This window comes from Bos indicus x Bos taurus, chromosome 15 (genome assembly GCF_003369695.1).
Source record: "Bos indicus x Bos taurus breed Angus x Brahman F1 hybrid chromosome 15, Bos_hybrid_MaternalHap_v2.0, whole genome shotgun sequence".
Lineage (NCBI taxonomy): Eukaryota > Metazoa > Chordata > Mammalia > Artiodactyla > Bovidae > Bos > Bos indicus x Bos taurus.
In genome coordinates, this window is record NC_040090.1 from 42136069 (window position 1) to 42155349 (window position 19281).

A 19281-nucleotide genomic window follows, 5' to 3' on the forward strand; every position below is an offset into this window, starting at 1 on the left:
AAACAAAAAAATTCTGAAAAGCAATTATCCTTCAATAAAAAAATTAATTAATTAGAAAAAAAAAGAAGTGAACCTGGCAAGAAGCACAGGGTCCAGCAAGGAGCCCAGGGAGGCTGGAACGAAATGAGAGAGGGAAGACTGGTAGAAGATGAGGTTCGGGACTGAGGTGGGGCCAAATGTACAGGACTTGGCTGATCACAGTAATGCCTTTGGGTCTTATCTCAAGTACATGGCAAGTCACTGGAGGGTTTTGAGCCAAGGAATATTAAGACCTAATTTCACTTCAGATTATGAGTGGAATAGATTGGTTGTTGATCTGAGACTACATAGAATGGGGACAAGGGCAGAGAAGCAAGGAGATGAGTTAGAAAGCAACTGGAATAATCCCAGTGAGAAACGACGGTTGTGAGGAATAAGGTGACAGTAGCAACAATGGTAAGAGTTGGTCACATTCTGAATATATTTTTGAAGAGCAACCTAACAGGATTCCTTATGCACTGACCGTGGGGTGGGTATAAGAAAAAGAGAAGTCAAGATGACTCCAAGGTTTTGATCTAACAAGACAGATGAAAATAATATAATTCATGAAGCTTCTAAACAGCCACCTTAGACCATAATTTTAATTAGCTCATTAATTTTCTAATATTATTTCCACAAAATATTCCATTTAAACATTATTTTTTTTTGTTTAAACTGGTGGAAGAGGGGTTTTCTGTGATTTGTAGCTGATGGCAATTTAAATGACAGAGGAATGAACATTCTATATGAGGGAACTCAATGAGCAGAGGCATTGAGATGGAAAAGTTACAGCTGTACAGCCTTAAGGACTTCCCTGGTGGTTCAGACAGTAAAGCGTCTGTCTACAATGCAGGAGACCTGGGTTCGATCCCTGGGTCGGGAAGATTCCCTGGAGAAGGAAATGGCAACCCACTCCAGTACTCTTGCCTAGAAAATCCCATGGATGGAGGAGTCTGGTGCAGGCTACTGTCCACGGGGTCGCAAAGAGTCGGACGTGACTGAGCGACTTCACTTTCACTTTACAGCCTTAAATTAGTTAAACCCGGTGAGACTGTAGACTTCAAAAGGGGATAATGATAAAACAGAATAGACAGTTTGGAGCCATACTGCAGAAGGCCTCAAATGCCAGGTGAATGAGTTGGGATTATTTTTTTTAACATTTATTTAAATCGCTGGGTCTTCACTGCTGTGCACAAGCTTTCTCTAGTTGCAGCGAGTGGGGGCTGCTGTTTGCTGTGGTGCACAGGCTTCTCTCTGCGGCGGCTTCTCTTGTCGCAGAGCACCAGCTCTAGGGCACACGGGCTTCAGCAGTTGTGGTGCAAGGGCTCAGTAGTTGCAGCTGTAGGGCTCCAGAGCGCTGGCTCACAAGTCGTGGTGCACAGGCTTAGTTGCTCCGAGGCATGTGGGATCTTCTGGAATCAGGGAGCAAACCTGTGTCCCCTGCTTTGGCAGGCAGATTCTTAACCACTGGATCACCAGGGAAGCCTGAGTTGGGACTATTTTGAAGCCAAGGAGGAATTGTTGAGGAACTTTAAACAGAAAAGTGATCTGATGAGAGTTCTGCTTTAGAAAGGCTATTCTCATAGCATCACAAATTAGAATTAGGAGAGGAGTCTGAAGGTGCAGAGACTAATCACAGAATCTAAAGTAATCTAGATGAGAAGAAAGAGGGGCCTAAGTATTAGTTACAGTCTCCTGGAGAGCGTGAACTCTTTCTTACAAATAAACTCAAGTAAAACATAGTAGAGGTAAAACCAAAAAGATCAGCTGGATGGTTACTGTGGAAGAGAGAGCAAGAAAAGGAAAAAGAATGTATATTTTTTCAGAAATGACCTTTGTCACTAGTTTTTATAAATTTACCCATGTATCCTCTGAAGTAGACTTTCAAATAGTCCTGAAAGATTATGTGCAGTGTAAATTCACAGACAATGGGAATATGGGAGATACTTAATTTGAATAGACTTTACATGTTTTAAGCCCAGTTCTTCATTTCTTCTTTACCGTATTTCTTTGTAAAGTCAAAGGTTGCAGATTCCCAAAGTTCTTTTGGGGAGTATGCATATTTACAGCACTGTAAAAAAACCCCTAATGAATTTAATATAACCCCCAAAACAAACACAAAATGGAAAAATATGTGGTTGGTATATAATTTTTGAGCCCAGGAGTCAAACTATAAACAATAAAATGTGACTGTGGATCAAGTTCTTTCAGCATGCATTCTGTTATTTCTAAAGGTGCAGAAATAATACATTCTTTCAGCATGTATTCTCTTTCTTCTCACCTAGATTACTTTAGATTCTGTGATTAGTACCTGCAACTTCAGACTTCCCTCCTAATTCTAATTTGTGATGATGCCATGAGAATAACCTTTCTAAAGCAACAGTTCTCATCAGATCACTTTTCTGTTTAAAATTCCTCAACAATTTGTAACATATTATATACTATATAAAGTTACACTGCTACCCAAACTAGTATCATATTATCTACTTATGATGAATAATGTAAAAAATTTTTGAATGATGGTTCTCTGGCAGCTATTATTGCTATTGCTATTGCTAAGTCACTTCAGTCATGTCAGACTCTGTGCGACCCCATAGATGGCAGTCCACCAGGCTCCCCCTTCCCTGGGATTTTCCAGGCAAGAACACCGGAGTGGGTTGCCATTTCCTTCTCCAATGCATGAAAGTGAAAAGTGAAAGTGAAGTCGCTCAGTCTGTCCGACTCAGCGCAGCTATTATAGTCCTTTTTAAAATCTGGACTTAAAAGAAATCAATAAGCAAATGTTCAGTGTGGATAGACCCAGTTGAATGGTATTAATGATACTGTGTATTTTCTCTAAACCAACTGTAAACTTGAACAGGTGCCATTCAATTTCAGTCAAGTGTGGAATTAAGATCTTGGTCTTTGCTAATCTAATCCTCTTAAAAGTTCTTTTATTACTTAAATAGATTAGACCTTCAAATTTGATCAACTAAACAGAATCAATCCTACTACACTTACAGCTTAGTAGAGGCAATAAACCTATTGGGGAAATGTGGCATATTATTTGGGTAACATCCAGGATCCACGATACAAAAGAAAAAAAATCTCCTTTATAGGAGATTCTTTCTATAGGAATTCTTTATAGATTGATCAGGAGTTGAATTAAGGACATTCATGATTGCCCAACTTATTGTTTCTAGGAATATGGATGATTTTATTGTATTTTAGAGCAGCAGCTGGGATAGGAGGAAGCTTAATAATATTCGTTCCTTCATCTTCACCAAAAGTTCACTGGCCTCAAAAAGGTTAAGAACCACCTATTCTAATCTACCCATTAGTGGATAAGGCTTCCTGATACTCTATGACTGCTGCCATCACAGTTTTTCACACAGTTGATATACTCATTTATCTTAAATTTAAAGATGAGTTAAGAGACACAGTGTGTCTCTTAATTGATGGTGAAAATCCCTTAATTAACTAAAAATAACTTAAAAAAAAAACCACCCAAACCCACAATCCATTGTAAAACTAAAAATTACTTTTAACCCCCCCAACCAAACCAAAAAACCAACTCTTTCTAATGGATTTTATAAATTATCATTTAACAAATAAAACCTAATGTTTTTTAAAATAAATGATCTCATAAGATACTTTAATTTTTAAGAAGTCATTTTAGAGCTATGTAGGGTGTCACTTTAGGATTCCACAGTCAGTTAAAATCCAAAAAGAGAGGTACACGATAAAGATCAGAGTTTACTACTTACTGCCTTCCTTCGGTATAAAAATTTCTGACATATGGCAATTATATAACCAGTGAAATTTAGTTAACCTGGAAGAGCCATCAAAATCATTTTACATAGTTTTACAAATAAATATTAATAAAAACCAAATTATAAATATTTATTTCTGCTATATTATAGTATACTAATAAATACGGTTCTAACCACCAAAACAGTTTAAGCTCAGAGCTGGAAGTTTCTATCACTCTTACCTTGGTACAGACCACTCGTACAACCACTTTCCAAAAGGCAGAGGAATCAGACCCAGGTTGTACCTCAAAGAGAAGATGTTTTTCCTGGCCAGAAGCCACTTTAGCAGTTCTGAAAAGAGGCAAACACATTCATTAATTTTATGAAAAGTCATATAAAATAATGGAGCCGTGAGCCCAGATTCAAGAAAGTTTAAGGCAGAGGAGGAAATGTGAAGAAAACACAGAAAGGCAAGTAACAGTAACGGTGATTCTAATAGTTAGATTCTTAAAATACAGGGATAGAAAATGTTTTGACTATACACATACAATTTAATTTCCAAAGTGGACAGCATAGTGGAATGATGTTTATAAATCTATTTTTTTTCAGATCTATATCTCAATGGTCTTTAAATTTCTAATAAAAACATTTAGGAAAAAATGTGTACAAAGAATCAGGTACTTCAAGAAAAAATTTAGCTGGTTTCATTTATCCCAGTTTTGACTACCACCTCAGATATATATAAAATGTGAAAAAATCTTGCTCTTGGTTGAGGAACAACACATATTTTTAGAGATAATTCTAAACTGGATAAAGCAAATGATTTTGAGACATAGAACTTCACTCTCTTCCCCTAGCAGAGTCATTCTAATTTACAAAGAAAGAGAATACTAACATAAGAATATAACACTTTTTAGGATAACTCAATATTGTGCATGTGTCAATTTAAATCAGTTCAAAGACATAATTAAGTATTGCAGCTCCTTTTTTACTTTTTAAATAATTACTCACATTTCTCTCTGAACACCAGTGGGGATATCACATTCAGAAGTAAGTAACTTTCAGCTAGATAAATTGAGGCCATTGAAAATTAAGCAACTAGCCCTAGGTAACAAAGTCAGCCAGTTAAACTAGTACTGCCCGTTGTCAGTTCCATTTTCTAGCTATCAAGTCATGCTTCTTTTATGTAAGCTTAACTATATAACTCTCAGACAGCACTGCATTTGTGAAATGTCCAACTCTGGTCCAAGGGAATTGGTTTTAAGAAGCAAATATAGTCAGAAACATTCTGTGCTAAATAAATAAAAGGGAGACACACTATACCACCGTCTCTGTATTACACAGTAAGCTTAGCTTGTGGATGCTTTCATGGGACACACTTTATCCAGTGTCTTTAAACCAAAAAACAAAATTTCAAAGGACAGACTAGATTTTTTTGTACATAAGTTCTAAGACTTTAAGGGATGGCAAATGTCATTGATTACTGGTTAGAAAGTTGAAACAATAAACTTTACAAAAAAGTATTTCACTTTTATGATACTATTAAATTCACAATCCAATTTTATTTTCTAGGAATGTGTTCTCAAAAGTAATGCCTCAAATGCTACCATTTGTATGATCTTAAAAAAAAAGAACAACAACAAAAAGAACAAAATAAAATGCTGGAGTTTTAAAAACCATGACTACATTTTTATTATAAAAGATCAGACAATAAACAAATACAGTGTAAAATCCCCCTTATCTGCCCACATGTCCATCAGCTCCCCAGAGACCCAATGTGTATCCTTCCAGTTCATCTTCTATGCATTTACATACAGGATCCATCCCTATATCCATACAGGGTTCTTTTTTTTTGGCTTGTTTTTAATGAGTGAAATCCAATGTTTTTAAAAGAAATGCTCTTCTAATATAACTTTTAAGAGTTAAGAATGCTTTATTCTTCATGACTGGCTGATGACAGGATGCTCCAGTCATGTCCATAAAAGATATAGCTGTAACAAAACTTAAGGAGTACATTCATGTATTTTACCCTGAACTGTCAATGGTGACTATAATATAAATTGATATATACTAAATGGTCCCAAACCGCTAGATGATTTTGTTTGGCCTTTTCCAGGTTTAAGGAGAGGTAATGTGGGATAGCGGGAAGAACTTTAGATTTAGGGAAAGCTGGTTGATTTAGGGAAATCAGTAATTACTTTAGGCCTCAGTTAAAACATCTGTCAGCAGAGTGCCCTGCACATACTCTGTGTTCAGCGAATGTTAGCTAAGTTGAATAGACTAAAGAGAGAACCTTTAAAAGGTTTAAAAGGCAATGCCAATAAGTTATAACTATACCCTCAGGGAGATAGAAGATACATATATAAAGAGTCAGATATAAGTGCTGCTAGAGGAAGACTTAATAGAAGTGACATCTGCTCTCCTGTCACTAGGGAGAATACACACAAAAAAATGGAGTATTTTAAAAGTATAACAATCTGGGGTCTTTCAGGGACAAAGAGCCCTGTGTATTTTAATATCTTCTATACAGATCACTGCACCCCACTCCAGTACTCTTGCATGGAAAATCCCATGGACGGAGGAGCCTGGAAGGCTGCGGTCCATGGGGTCACTGAGGGTTGGACATGACTGAAGTGACTTAGCAGCAGCAGCAGCATACAGATCACTATAAAAATTGATTTAATAAAGAATAATTCACAAAGAGAAGGCTAAGTTCTATTAGGTGTGCTCTTTAAGGAGGCAGAGAAGTTTATATTCCATCTTAGAAATCAATTCAAGAATTAAGTAGAGATTTAAAGAAAGTGAAAGTTGTTCAGTTGTGTCCAACTCTTTGTGACCCCATGGAATATACAGTTCATGGAATTCTCTAGGCCAGAATACTGGAGTGGGTAGCCTTACCTTTCTCCAGGGGATCTTCCCAACCCAGCGATTGAACCCAGGTCTCCCGCATTGCAGGCAGATTCTTTACCAGCTGAGCCACAAGGGAAGCCCCAAGAAAACTGGAGTGGGTAGCCTATCCCTTCTCCAGGGGATCTTCCCGACCCAGGAATTGAACCAGGGTCTCCTGCATGCAGGTGGATTCTTTTACCAACTGAGCTAACAGGGAAGTCCATCAAAGATTAAAAGATGACCAGAGATTTAAAGATGATAGCTAATTAGAAAATATTTATAAACAAAACATCTTATTCTTCAGTGATGAAAAACGAATTACTACCATATAGGCGTGTATCTGGCAGAATGGTTCAGTGGACAAACACAGATTTATTATCTAGATGAACTGGTTGATTGTCAGAAACCTGAAGTGCCCTTTGACTATCCGAGGTGCCTTTCTCTAGGTGACTAATTGGTATATTCTCTTCTGTTATGCACCTTCTTCAGTGCTTTCAAACAAAGGTCAATTTATATGCCTACGATCAAAATTCAATTTTAAGTTCTTTCCATTCGTTTAGTCCATTTCAAAATATGACATATTTTGAAATAGTCACATAGAAAGTCTTAAGGTATTCAATAAATACTTGCTACCCACTGCTGCTGAAAACATTGTCTTACCAATCAACACTTCTGGTTATTTCCCAGACAGTCACAACATTGGAGCATATGTTAGGGAGAAAAAATAAAATGAAAAAGAGCAAGTCTTACACATCATTAAGTTCTGCTACTCTTCCAAGAAATTCTTCATAAGTTAAGGAGCCACTTTCTCGAACCAACATGACATGTTTTGCTACTTTTTCTGGTAACTTGTTAAGAACCAACTGTGTCTGATCCGAAATTTGCTGTCCCATGATGAGATGATGTCTTATGAAATCCAAAGAGTGTTGCTTCACATAGTTTCTGTCAAATATACATAAAAGTTACTTTTATGTGCAATATAAAAATGGCAATATACCCATCCCTTCAAGAAAATAAAAACAAGAATACTTTTAAGTGAGATCTCAATAAACTTGCATGAACCTAAGGTGGAATTTAAACAACTATAAAGATTTACAGTTTTATTTTTCTAAAGATCATATAAATAAGAAAACAGGATTCATTTATCTTATTGGGAGGGTGCATTTCTATAATTTTGCCTACTTGGCAACCATTACACACACACAGGCATTTAATTGACTGTATTTAATGGGAAGCTTATTTACCTCATATAATTTTCCTAAAAACATTTCCTGACTGCTCACCACATCTCAGGCTTCAAACTAAGGGCTTTCTTATACTATCTCATCTATTTTTTCCAATAACCCTAAGAAGTGGGCATTATTATAGCCCTAGTTGACAGATGAGGAAATAGAATTGAGTGACTTATCTAAAGTTAAACAGTTGGTAAATGGTTGAAGTGAACTTTAAACTCATGTGTTTTAGACTCTTGTGCTTATATTCTTCAGTTCAGTTCAGTTCAGTTTAGTTGCTCAGTCGTGTCCGACTCTGTGACCCCATGGACTGAGGCACGCCAGGCCTCCTTGTCCATCACCAACTCCGAGAGTTTACCCAAACTCACGTCCATTGAGTCGGTGATGCCATCCAACCATCTCATCCTCTGTCATCCCCTTCTCCTCCCACCTTCAATTTTTCCCAGCACCAGGGTCTTTTCAAATGAGTCAGTTTTTTGCATCACGTGGCCAAAGTATTGGAGTTTCAGTTTCAGGATCAGGACTGATCTCTTTTAGGATGGACTGACTGGATCTCCTTGCAGTCCAAGGGACTCTCAAAAGTTCTCCAACACCACAGTTCAAAAGCATCAATTCTTTGGCGCTCAGCCTTCTTCACAGTCCAACTCTCACATCCATATATGACTACTGGAAAAACCATAGCCTTGACTAGACAAACCTTTGTTGGCAAAGTAACGTCTCTGCTTTTTAATATGCTGTCTAGGTTGGTCATAACTTTCCTTCCAAGGTTATATTCTTAAACACTATAATATTCTATGATGTATAATCATGATATAATAGATCAGCTAAAATTTTTATTGTAGAATTACTATATTTATAAATGTGCAAGTTAATTCTAATTGTAAAATATATGTAAATTTAACAGATTTTTCAGCTAACTGAACTCTCTTACATTTTCTGCTTAGGAAAAAAAAGATAGTGCTTTTGCTTTTTAACTCCTCTAGGTATTTTAAACTTAGAATTTATGTAACTTGTTTTCTAAATATAAAGGTGATATTTTAGTTAAAAGGCTAGATCACTAATAACCTACTATCAATGGAGATCAATAAGTTACTGAATTGGCTTAAAATTTGATCACAAAAATTTATTTAGTCATCATTTAAATCTTTAAAGATTCTATGTATCATGGCTAGAGAAGAGTTGGATATGTTTATTCTAGATAGTTTTCTTTCCTTTGGGTAAAACACAAAGATAAACTTTTAGTATTTATCTATACTGATATGTTATATAACTGAATAAAGAAATCCGATTCAATATATATACCACTACTAATAACAGGAAAATCAACTAATATTTGTTGACCACTTCTCTTGTGTTACAATCTTCTAGGCACTTTACATGTATTCATAAATTTAGTCATTTAAATCTTTGTAATAACCATTTTACAGATGAAGAAACAAGATAGTTAAGGAAAAAGCACAGAGAGGTTAAAGTAACAAAGTCACAAAGCAAATAAGAGTTTTTAAAAAAATAAAGTTGGAAAGAGAAAAAAGCATTAGAATAAAAAAAAATCTAGTTCCCCCTCCTCCAAGAAATTCCATTTTACTTACCCATCAAAGAGTATCATTTTACCTCACCTGAATTAATACTCATAGCATATAAAGCAGGTAAAATAGTAACAATTTATAGCAAAAGTTTTGTCAGGAAATCTGCTTTAACATTTAATTAAAAAAGTTAAAACTAAAATATTATCTAACTTTAAAACATAAAATCATTTACAGTAAGAGTTCTCAGTAACCATAAATATGCAAATTTTATCTTTAGGTATCCAAATCTATTATATTTGAGGCTTATTCTTTTAGTCACTTTAAATATAGGAAAAGTACAACTGTTCTAAAAAGATAAACTCGACAATTACTGTTTTGAATCTGAGCCTACTTGGCAATGATAAGTATGTATTACAGAGATAAATGAAAGGAAGTTGTTGAGGAAGATCCAAGGCACTAAAAAAAAAATCTCTGAAGGCAAAATTACATATTTTAAATATAGCCAAGTGCATTCATAACAACTGTATTCAAACAGAAACAAAGATTTTGGCCTAGAGGAGATCTCAAGAGTATTCAACATTAGTGACTCCTGGATTTCATAGACTAGTCAAGTCTCAAAGCCCCATGGTGCTGCACATTTGTTTCGACAGTGTCCAACAATAAACAAAAAAAAAATCCCTAAACTGTAACAAAAAACTTAAGAACTTACAACCTAAGAACTAGAAGGATATATTAATAATACTAGAATAAAAGCCCTTCCCAAGAAGGCAGTAATTTTACACTGACATACACTAACACTACTGTCCTTATTTTTCTTGTTCTAATCCAAACGTGTGAAAACATCATCAGGAGCCAAAGGTCGTACACCAGTGCTAGGGAGCCACTGTTACACAGCCTTTGAAAAATTAAATTCAATAAGCACCATACCCCCTGCACTGTGCCATGTTCTGGGGTTTCAAAAGTCAGTGCAAGAAATGTGGTTCTTGCCGTCATGGAGCATCAGATACAATGGGGAAGAGACAGCAATTGCATAATGAATACATAACTACAAAATGATAGGGCTTCCCTCCTGGCTCAGTTGGTAAAGAATCTGCCTACAATGCAGGAGACCCTGGTTCGATTTCTGGGTCAGGAAGATCCCCTGGAGAAGGCGTAGGCTACCCACTCCAGTATTCTTGGGCTTCTCTTGTGGTTCAGCTGGTAAAGAATCTGCCTACAATGTGGGAGACCTGGTTTGATCTCTGGGTTGGGAAGATCCCCTGGAGAAGGGAATCACCACTCCAGTATTCTGGCCCGGAGAATTTCACGGACTGTATAGTTCATGGGGTCGCCAAGAGTCGGACAGACTGAGCAACTTTCACTTTCACCAAAGTGCTAAGCCAAACAAGTATAGGGTATTGAAAGCCTAAAGCCTATAAAACGGGGACTTGACCTAGCCTTGTCAGAGAAGTCCTTGGGCAAACATTTGATCTGCCATCAGTCAGCTTGGCAAGGGGAGGACAGTCCAGGCAGAGGCTACAGAAAGTGCCTAACACAGGGAGGAGTATGGTAACTTTGAGGTAATTAAAAAAAAAACTCAAGTGTGACTAAAACCTAGACAGAGGACAGGGAGACTGCCACCAAGAGATGGGATGTTTACCAGTTTTGTTGATGACAAAGACAAGACTCCAGGCCTGCTCAATCCTCAGATGACTAAAACAGGAATGAATAATATCCACAGAATACCAGGATCAAGACTGAAAGTGGATACTTATTTTCTGAAACTGAATAAATTACATCAAATATGACTAACTTGTTCAGGATCTAACCTAAATATGTTTTAAAATGCACATAGGTAACATATGCTTAAAGGTAATTAAAATATAAATGGTCTGAAGGTTCTAGTCAAATACGGATAAGAAAGATGCTAAAATAATCCTAAATTCTTGCTAGAAGCAGATGTCCAGAGCAAGGGCCTAAAATTCCACTATACTCTGTAATGGTTCCAACACACTGAAATTTGGACAGGGAGGCCTGGTGTCATGGTGTCATGGGGTCGCAAAGAGTCGGACAAAACTGAGCGGCTGAACTGAACTGAACTGAACTGAAGCAGTCACACTTACTGTTTTAACTAATTAATCAATTAACTTGACTGCATCCGATCTCAGCTGCAGCACTCAGGATCTTTGATTTTCACTGTGGCATGTGGGATCTTTAGTTGCGGCCTGAAGACTCTCAGCTGTGGCATGTGGGATCTAGTTCCCCAAAACAGCGATTGAACCCAAGCCCCCTGCACTGGCAACAGAGTCTTAGCCACTGGACCACCAGGGAAGTCCTCCCAGCAGCCACACATTTAAAGAGCACAATCATTTGAACATATATGGGAAAGCACACAACATGTTACAGATCTAGAGAAGGAAATAAAGCAATTTATTTCAGATAATCATGGTTCAGTAACAACATGACAGGTTTGTTTAAACTCTTGAAGAGCTTTCATATGGAAGAGTAAGTAACATTTATTTTAGTTACACACACCAGAATGGCCAGTATAAATTAGGCTGATTTCAGGTCACTATAAGAATTTTCTATCATCCACAATCATCTGGAAGGGTTAAGGGCAATCATCTAGAAGGGTTAAAAGCATGTGTGCCTGCTTTCATTGGAAAGGTGGATGTGCTTAAGCAAAAATAAGTTCATCTAATTAGTGTTTTAGAGAAAATTCTTGCTTGAATGAGAAGTGGAGAAGATGTTCTCTAATCTAGTATTTCACTCTCAAAGTGAAAACTTAAATTCTCTCTAGCATTCCTATATTGATTTAATAAAAATGCAATAAAATATTCTACTCAACCAGACTGAAAACTTTACATTATACCTACAATTCTTAACAAATAAAAAAATTAAACTTTTGAAATATATGGTCTTAAGATTTCATGTACAACATTAATGATAATTTAATCAATATGCCCACCAAACAAATAATAAAGAGATCTGGTTGCTTGTTTAATGAATTAGAAAATGGTGCCTTCTAAGAGGTAGAATTGTGGGAGGGAGGTTCCAGAGGGAGGGGACATATGTATACCTATGGTTGATTAATGAAGATGCATGGAAGAAGCCAACACAAAAGTGTAAAGCAATTATCTTTCAATTAAAAATAAATTTGAAAGTAAAATTAAAGAGGTTAAATTGTCATTATATGCAGATTTCATTATATTATATATAGAAAACCCTTTAGATTCCACACAAAAACCACTAGTTCTGATAAACAAATTTAGCAAGGTAGTAGGATATAAGATTAGCACACAGAAATATGTTTTAAAATTGCAGCCCTACTCCCTCCAAAAACAAAAACCTTAAACCTGACCAAGGAGCTGAAAAACTTATATGCTCTCAGAACTATAAAGCACTGATAAAAGAAACTAAAAATACATGTGTATTTATGGCTGAGTCCCTTCACTGTAAACTACCACAACATTGTTAATCAGCTATACCCCAATACAAAATAAAAAACTATGAAGTTTAAAAAAAAACACTTTGAAACAAATTAACATTTACTCAACAAATTTTATGATTTCATTTAGAAAATTCTGATATGACACATTAGCTGCTGCTGCTGCTAAATCGCTTCAGTCATGTCCGACCCTGTGCGACCCCATAGACAGCAGCCTACCAGGCTCCTCTGTCCCTGGGATTCTCCAGGCAAGAACACTGGAGCGGGTTGCCATTTCCTTCTTGGCACATTAGCAATCACATATATTTACTCATAAAAGTTTAATTCATTAAAATTATTCCATACAAATACATGCATATATATATAAATCATAGACATATGACCTTGATTAATAAACGTTTGCTAATATATTTAGCAAAAAAAAAAAAAAAGAACTACCATATGATCCAGCAATTATACTCCTGGGTATGCTGCTGCTGCTGCTGCTGCAAGTCACTTCAGTCGTGTCCGACTCTGTGCGACCCCACAGACGGCAGCCCACTAGGCTCCCCCGTCCCTGGGATTCTCCAGGCAAGAACACTGGAGTGGGTTGCCATTTCCTTCTCCAATGCATGAAAGTGAAAAGTGAAACTGAAGTCACTCAGTCGTGTCTGACTCTTAGTGACCCCACGGACTGCAGCCTACCAGGCTCCTCCATCCATGGAATTTTCCAGGCAAGAGTACTGGAGCGGGGTGCCATTGCCTTCTCTGACTCCTGGGTATATATCCCCCTAAAAAAGAAAATGCTAATTTGGAAAGGTACATACACCCTCTATGCTCACAGCAGCATTATTTACAACTGCCAAGATATGAAAGCAACTTAAGTGTCCATCAGCAGATGAATGAGTAAAGAAGTGGTATGTAGATATACAATGGAACACTACTCAGCCATGAAAAGCAATGAAACCTTGCCATTTGCAGCAACATGAATAGACTTGGAGGGTGTTATGCTTAGTGAAATTAGTCAGAGAAAGACAAATACTGTATGTTACCATGTATATGTAGAACTAGAAAATAAAACTAGTGACTATAAAAGAAACAGACTCATAGACAACAAACTGGTGGTTACCAGTGGGGAGAGGGAAAGAGGGAGGGGCAAGATAGGGATACAGGATTAAATATACAAACTATTGTGTATAAAATAGATAAGCTACAAGGATATACTGTACAACACAGGGAATACAGCCAATATTTTATAACTATAAAATATCCCCCCCCAAAAGAAAATGGTCCATTTTGTTTCTGTACTGTTTTGAAATTGGTGTCCTAACTTTGAAGAAAATTTAAAATGTGAAGCAGCATATTAACTCATCTTGTAATTGTACTTGGTATCAGGAAACCTGACTATTAACTCCTCAGATTAAAAGGGAAAACTATCTAGAGACTACGGAAAGAGCATGGAACAGTGCCTCTCAACCTGCTTCAGTGGAGAAGGCCCCCGATTCACAGTTCATTTTGAATACCATAAAATGACAAATATCTGAGTCCATCTGAGAATAAAAATATGGCTCTGCAATCTAGATGCAATAAAATCACAATCAAGGGTGCATGCATGTTCACAAAACAATCTGCTGAGGCCACCCTCTCGTCACCCCCCACAGGTTTTTCAATGTCCCTCTTTGGTGACTCTGCACATTCTTCTATCACAGCACACATCATCAGTTAGGTCACTTGACCATCCCCCTCTGTGAGCTTCTTGAGGGTAGCAGCTGTGTTCTCTTTTCTGGCAGATACATAAGCACACAATAAATGTTTACCAATGGATACAGAAAATACTGTTGACAGTTTGGGGTTTTTTATTATTCACTTAGTATTTTTTTGACTTTTGTTAACTTGTTCAGTCATCTACTAGTTGGGAGAGAAGCTGACATTAAAAAAACACAGGGAAGAAAAAATATAAAATTTATTGTTAATGTTTAGGTGAATTGAGAAGTATTCATTATTTGGTATGAGCAAAATACTTCCTGTGGATCATGAAACAGCAGTATTGAACAGGAACTAAATTTGTGAACCACTGGCATACAATTTAGCAAAAGATAAATCTCTCGTCAAGACTTAAAGAACTGACCGCTCTCATATTATTGTACCCCTATAATTTAGTCCTTTCAAGCAGGATAACAGTGTGCTTTCAAAAAACATTTGAAGGATTTTCTAAATAAAGAATAACTGTTATTTTGAAACTCATAATATCAAGGATTCCAAAAATGCCACATTCCCTAGTGGGTGGTAACTCATACACTTGATCACTTCTTTTTCTAACAAAATGAACTTTTGTAGTTCAAATATTCTTTATAAAGATACAAAAATCACATCATGGGTAACTGGAAAAAAAAAAAACCTTCATGAAAATTTAAACCATATCCATTCATAAAAGGATTAAACAAAGATGAAAAGCCTAGACGTGTAACAAGATGACTAGTTCACAAATACTGAAGTATTTAGAAAACGTCTCTGAAACCTCTTCTCCGTGAAATTTTGTACCAATTTCTTTACTTAAAAAAGAGAGATTTATAGTTGAAACTATTTTCACTGTTATTTAGCATCAGTGATGCTAAAAGCACTAAAAACTAAGGTTCCTAAAGATACTATTTATTACTCATTATACTCAAACTCTAGATCATAAACAGATTATCAGCTGTCCTGCAAGACAAGAAATTAAGAGCAGTTATAAAAGACCATACTGAAACAAAGAGACTGGTCAGAGACACTATAGAGTCTGGAATGCCTGTTACAGACTCAAAGATCTTAATCAGACAAAAATTTTATACAAAGAAAAACTACAAAAGGATAGTACTTGGAGACTGAAAGCGTGGATTTCTGGTATCACTAGGGTGTTTACTAGTACATTTCATATCTGGAAAAAATGCACTAACTAGACTTTGGACCTTCTCTGCCTTTTGGAGAAGAGAAAGAGAAAGGAAGTGTGGCAAGTGTTTCAATACGAACTAAGAAGGCACAGGTGGTAACACACACCAAATATAAAATGCACTTAAACCAAATGACAAAGAACATATTTTGGAAACATACAATCATATTCTGAGGAAAATATTTAGAAGCTTCAGCCAGGCAGCATCAGAGGAAAGGAGAAATATTCATACTATTTTTTGTGTTCTGAATTCAGAAAGCATCGCTTCTTAGAGGGGAGATGCTTTCCAACACAGAGGAGGCTAATTCAGGATTGTTGGTCCGGGGCCCCTCACGTTCCAGATGAAATTCGGAAAGGATGGAGGTCATGTTTTAGCAAGAAGAATGGGCGAGGGAAGATGCAAAAGAATCACTCCATATAGAAGATCTAAGAATGATAAACCATAGGAAGTGTCACGGCCGCTTTATAAATACGCCAGAGACAAGAACTGAATCATTCGGCACCGTGAAAACAGGCCAGGGTCAGAATACAGAGACGTACACTGAAAGGGGCTGGGGATAAAATATTAACAATAACAGTAAGCCCACATTCTAGCACGGTAACACGATAAAAATAACAAAGAAATCATTCCAAAGCGACACAGAAAGTTTCCCTTCCACGGATGATTACTACAATTAGTAGTAAACTTCTGGTCTTTGCCGGGTCTCACGGTAGCTGGTTTGACGAGCTCAGGCCTTTCGGAAGGGGAGCAGCCTAAGCTAGTTTAGAGGGGGTGGCCGGATTAAGTAGACGGACTTGGATATTTCTGAGCCATCACCCAGGCAAGGGTTTCTAACATGGGGTGTCCACTGCAACGGGGGAGCACAGGTTTCCAGCCTCACCAGTGCGTTAACTCAACACACCCGCCACCCTCCCACCACCGCCCCTCCTCAAGCGCACCTGCACTCGTAACCAACAGCTACGTCCGCTGGCCGACTGACTGCGCCGGCGGCAATATTCAAAAGCAGATCCGCGCTCGAGGAGAAAAAGCCTCTCCTGGTCCCCCAGAACCACCCTCCCCAAACGGGACGAGCCACTTCCACGCCCTGTCACTGGAAACCACCGGGTTAGAGACAGTGCGACCATGGAAGGGCCTCCCAAGCCAGCTCCTCTCCCTAAGCCGAGGCCTAGAAACTGCGGCGGCAGGGCGGGGCTTGACCCCCCACGGAAGCCCGGCCCTGCAGTAGAGGCGTGGCGGGTGTTCCTATTCCCTGTAGGAGGGCTGAGGAGCAGTTGGGAAGGGAACCGGCAACAGGCTAGCGCAGCAGAGCTCACCCCAGGTTCAAGGCATCGCGCTTCCGGGAGCCGCGGCACCGCCTCAGTCTCACAGACCCGCAGGCGGCGGCGGCGGCGGCTGCACGGACCACTACCCGGTCGCACTTCAGTGACGCACAAGTCCCGCCTCCAGCGCGTTGCTTGGAGACGGTGCCCAACCTTCTCCAGAGCTTCGACTAGCTGGCTGGGCTTCTTCTGAGGACCTGCGAAGCCTTGGCCTCGGGGGCCATCCGAGAGGGAAGGGTGGCGGCGAAGGCCAGAGGGGGCCGTGCGCTAGAGGCGGCAGCAGAGGCTTCGCCTGGCAGCTTCCTCAAGTCTAAGGCTCCGTGGGGCGGCAGTGGGTGTGGCCTGGCCGACTGCCGCCTCTTCTGGCCCCACTTCCCTAGCGAGAGCCCACCTGGTGACAAAAGGCACTGCGATCCCTGATTTGGTCAAAAGTTGAATTCCAAGTCACTACTTATAAGGCCTCTAATCTCCTACTGGTCATAGCTACACAAGTGAAAGTGAAAGTCGCTCAGTCGAGTCCGACTCCTTGCAACCCCAATAGACTGCAGCCCGCCAGGCTCCTCTGTCCATGGAATTCTCCAGGCAAGAATACTGGAGTGGGTAGCCATTCCCTTCTCCAGGGGATCTTGCCAACCCAGGGATGGAACCCAGGTCTCCCGTACTGCAGGTGAATTCTTTACCATCTGAGCCACCAGGGAAGCCCATCTCATTTCTTTTACGTGAAGGGGGCCCATCGTGCTTTCCTAGCTAGAATAAGAAGCATTAAAGAGAAATACAGGAAATAACCAGCACAGGGTTCAAACCAGTAAGCCCTAGTAAATGACTATTATTATTTTGAACACATGTTGGCGAGATCATGGCTTTTCAGAAGGTCCCTAGTGGATAATGGCTATTAAGCATCTGTTGTGTGCCAAGTACTATACTAGGCACTTTTTAGGCATTGCTTTTGTTTAAATAGTGCGCTTCAAGTTACACAGCCCGTGAATAATGGAGTAAGGGTTTAGACCCAGGTATGACTCACACTATCATCTTTATGCTTAGCAGCTAAACTACTTAAGCTTGTTGCCAGGCAAGAATGCTGGAATGGGTTGCCATGCCCTCCTCCAGGGTATTTTCCAACCCAAGGATCGAACCCGCGTCTCCTAAGTCTACCTGCATTGGCAGATGGGTTCTTTACCACTAGCGCCATCTGGGAAGCCCAATCTTGCCCTCTAACAATAGGTAATATTTGTTGACCATTTACTATGTTCCAAGCCATGTGGTGCTAGTGGTAAAGAATCTGCTTGCCAATGTAGGAGATGCAAGAGACACAGGTTTGATCCCTGTGTTGGGAAGATCCCCTGGAGTAGGAAATGGCAACCCAATCCAGTATTCTTGCCTGGAAAATTCCATGGACAGAGGAGCCTGGTGGGCTACATTCCATAGGGCCACAGCAAAGACTCAGATATAACTGAGCACATGAGCACAAGCCCTGTTCTAAGTACTTTAAAGGTATTAATTCATTTAATCCTTGCAGCAATCCTATGAGGTGTGTAAGTATTATTAATATTCTCATTTTAGTTGAAGAAACAGGCTTAAGAAAGTCAAGCTTTCCAAGGTCAATCTATTAGTAAGGAGCAGAGCAGATTCAAACCCAAGCTGACCAAACCCTGAGCTTCTTGTTTAAACTGTCTAAATAAGATAGTGAGAGGTCATTAGGGCCAGGTCCATGGCCTGTGTACTCTTAAAATTTTTTTTAATTGAAATATAGTTGATTTGCAATGTGTACTCCTTTTTTATACCTTATGGAGAGTATATTGAGGATTATCTCCTTGACAATCAGTACAAAACCTGGCATTCAATACTTGTTCAACATCTGGACATTTGATGAATATTTGAATGTGAGAAAAGCGAAGAGCCTAAAAATGAACCATACATAATGATTTTTAAATGTCTAATTAAACAAGGTCCTATAGTTGAGCCTAATCTGGATCAGGAGTTAGGTCTATATCTCTGAAAAATTGCCTTCAATTAAATATGGAGTAGGAGATTCTACTCAGTGCAATAAAACTAGACAAGGAAACTTCATAAAAAAGCATTCACATTGGAAGGAAAAAAGTTTAACACTGTATTTTCAGACAAAAATACCATGGAATATTACCAAAAAAGCTACTAGAACTAGAAGTGAGTTTTGTAGGATACCAAGTCAATATATAAAAATCAGTTTATGTTTCTATAGTACTAATGAAAAATT

General features: G+C 38.5%; 1 protein-coding gene across 2 annotated transcripts in view; it reads right to left on the reverse strand.

The window, feature by feature from the left end:
• RNF141 (ring finger protein 141) overlaps positions 1-17151 on the reverse strand; it is a 36893-nt gene extending 19742 nt beyond the window's left edge. Inside the window, exons 1-3 of one of the 2 annotated variants that reach the window (XM_027563265.1) lie at positions 17043-17151; positions 7389-7580; positions 3992-4100 (exon numbers count right to left, since the gene is read on the reverse strand). In XM_027563265.1, the coding sequence (XP_027419066.1) occupies positions 3992-4100; positions 7389-7531 (252 nt within the window). In that variant the 5' untranslated portion in view covers positions 7532-7580; positions 17043-17151. Of the gene's footprint in view, positions 1-3991; positions 4101-7388; positions 7581-16667; positions 16991-17042 lie in introns of those variants that run through there. The other variant, XM_027563266.1, reaches the window with a different exon arrangement.
• Between the last annotated feature and the right edge of the window lie 2130 nt (positions 17152-19281).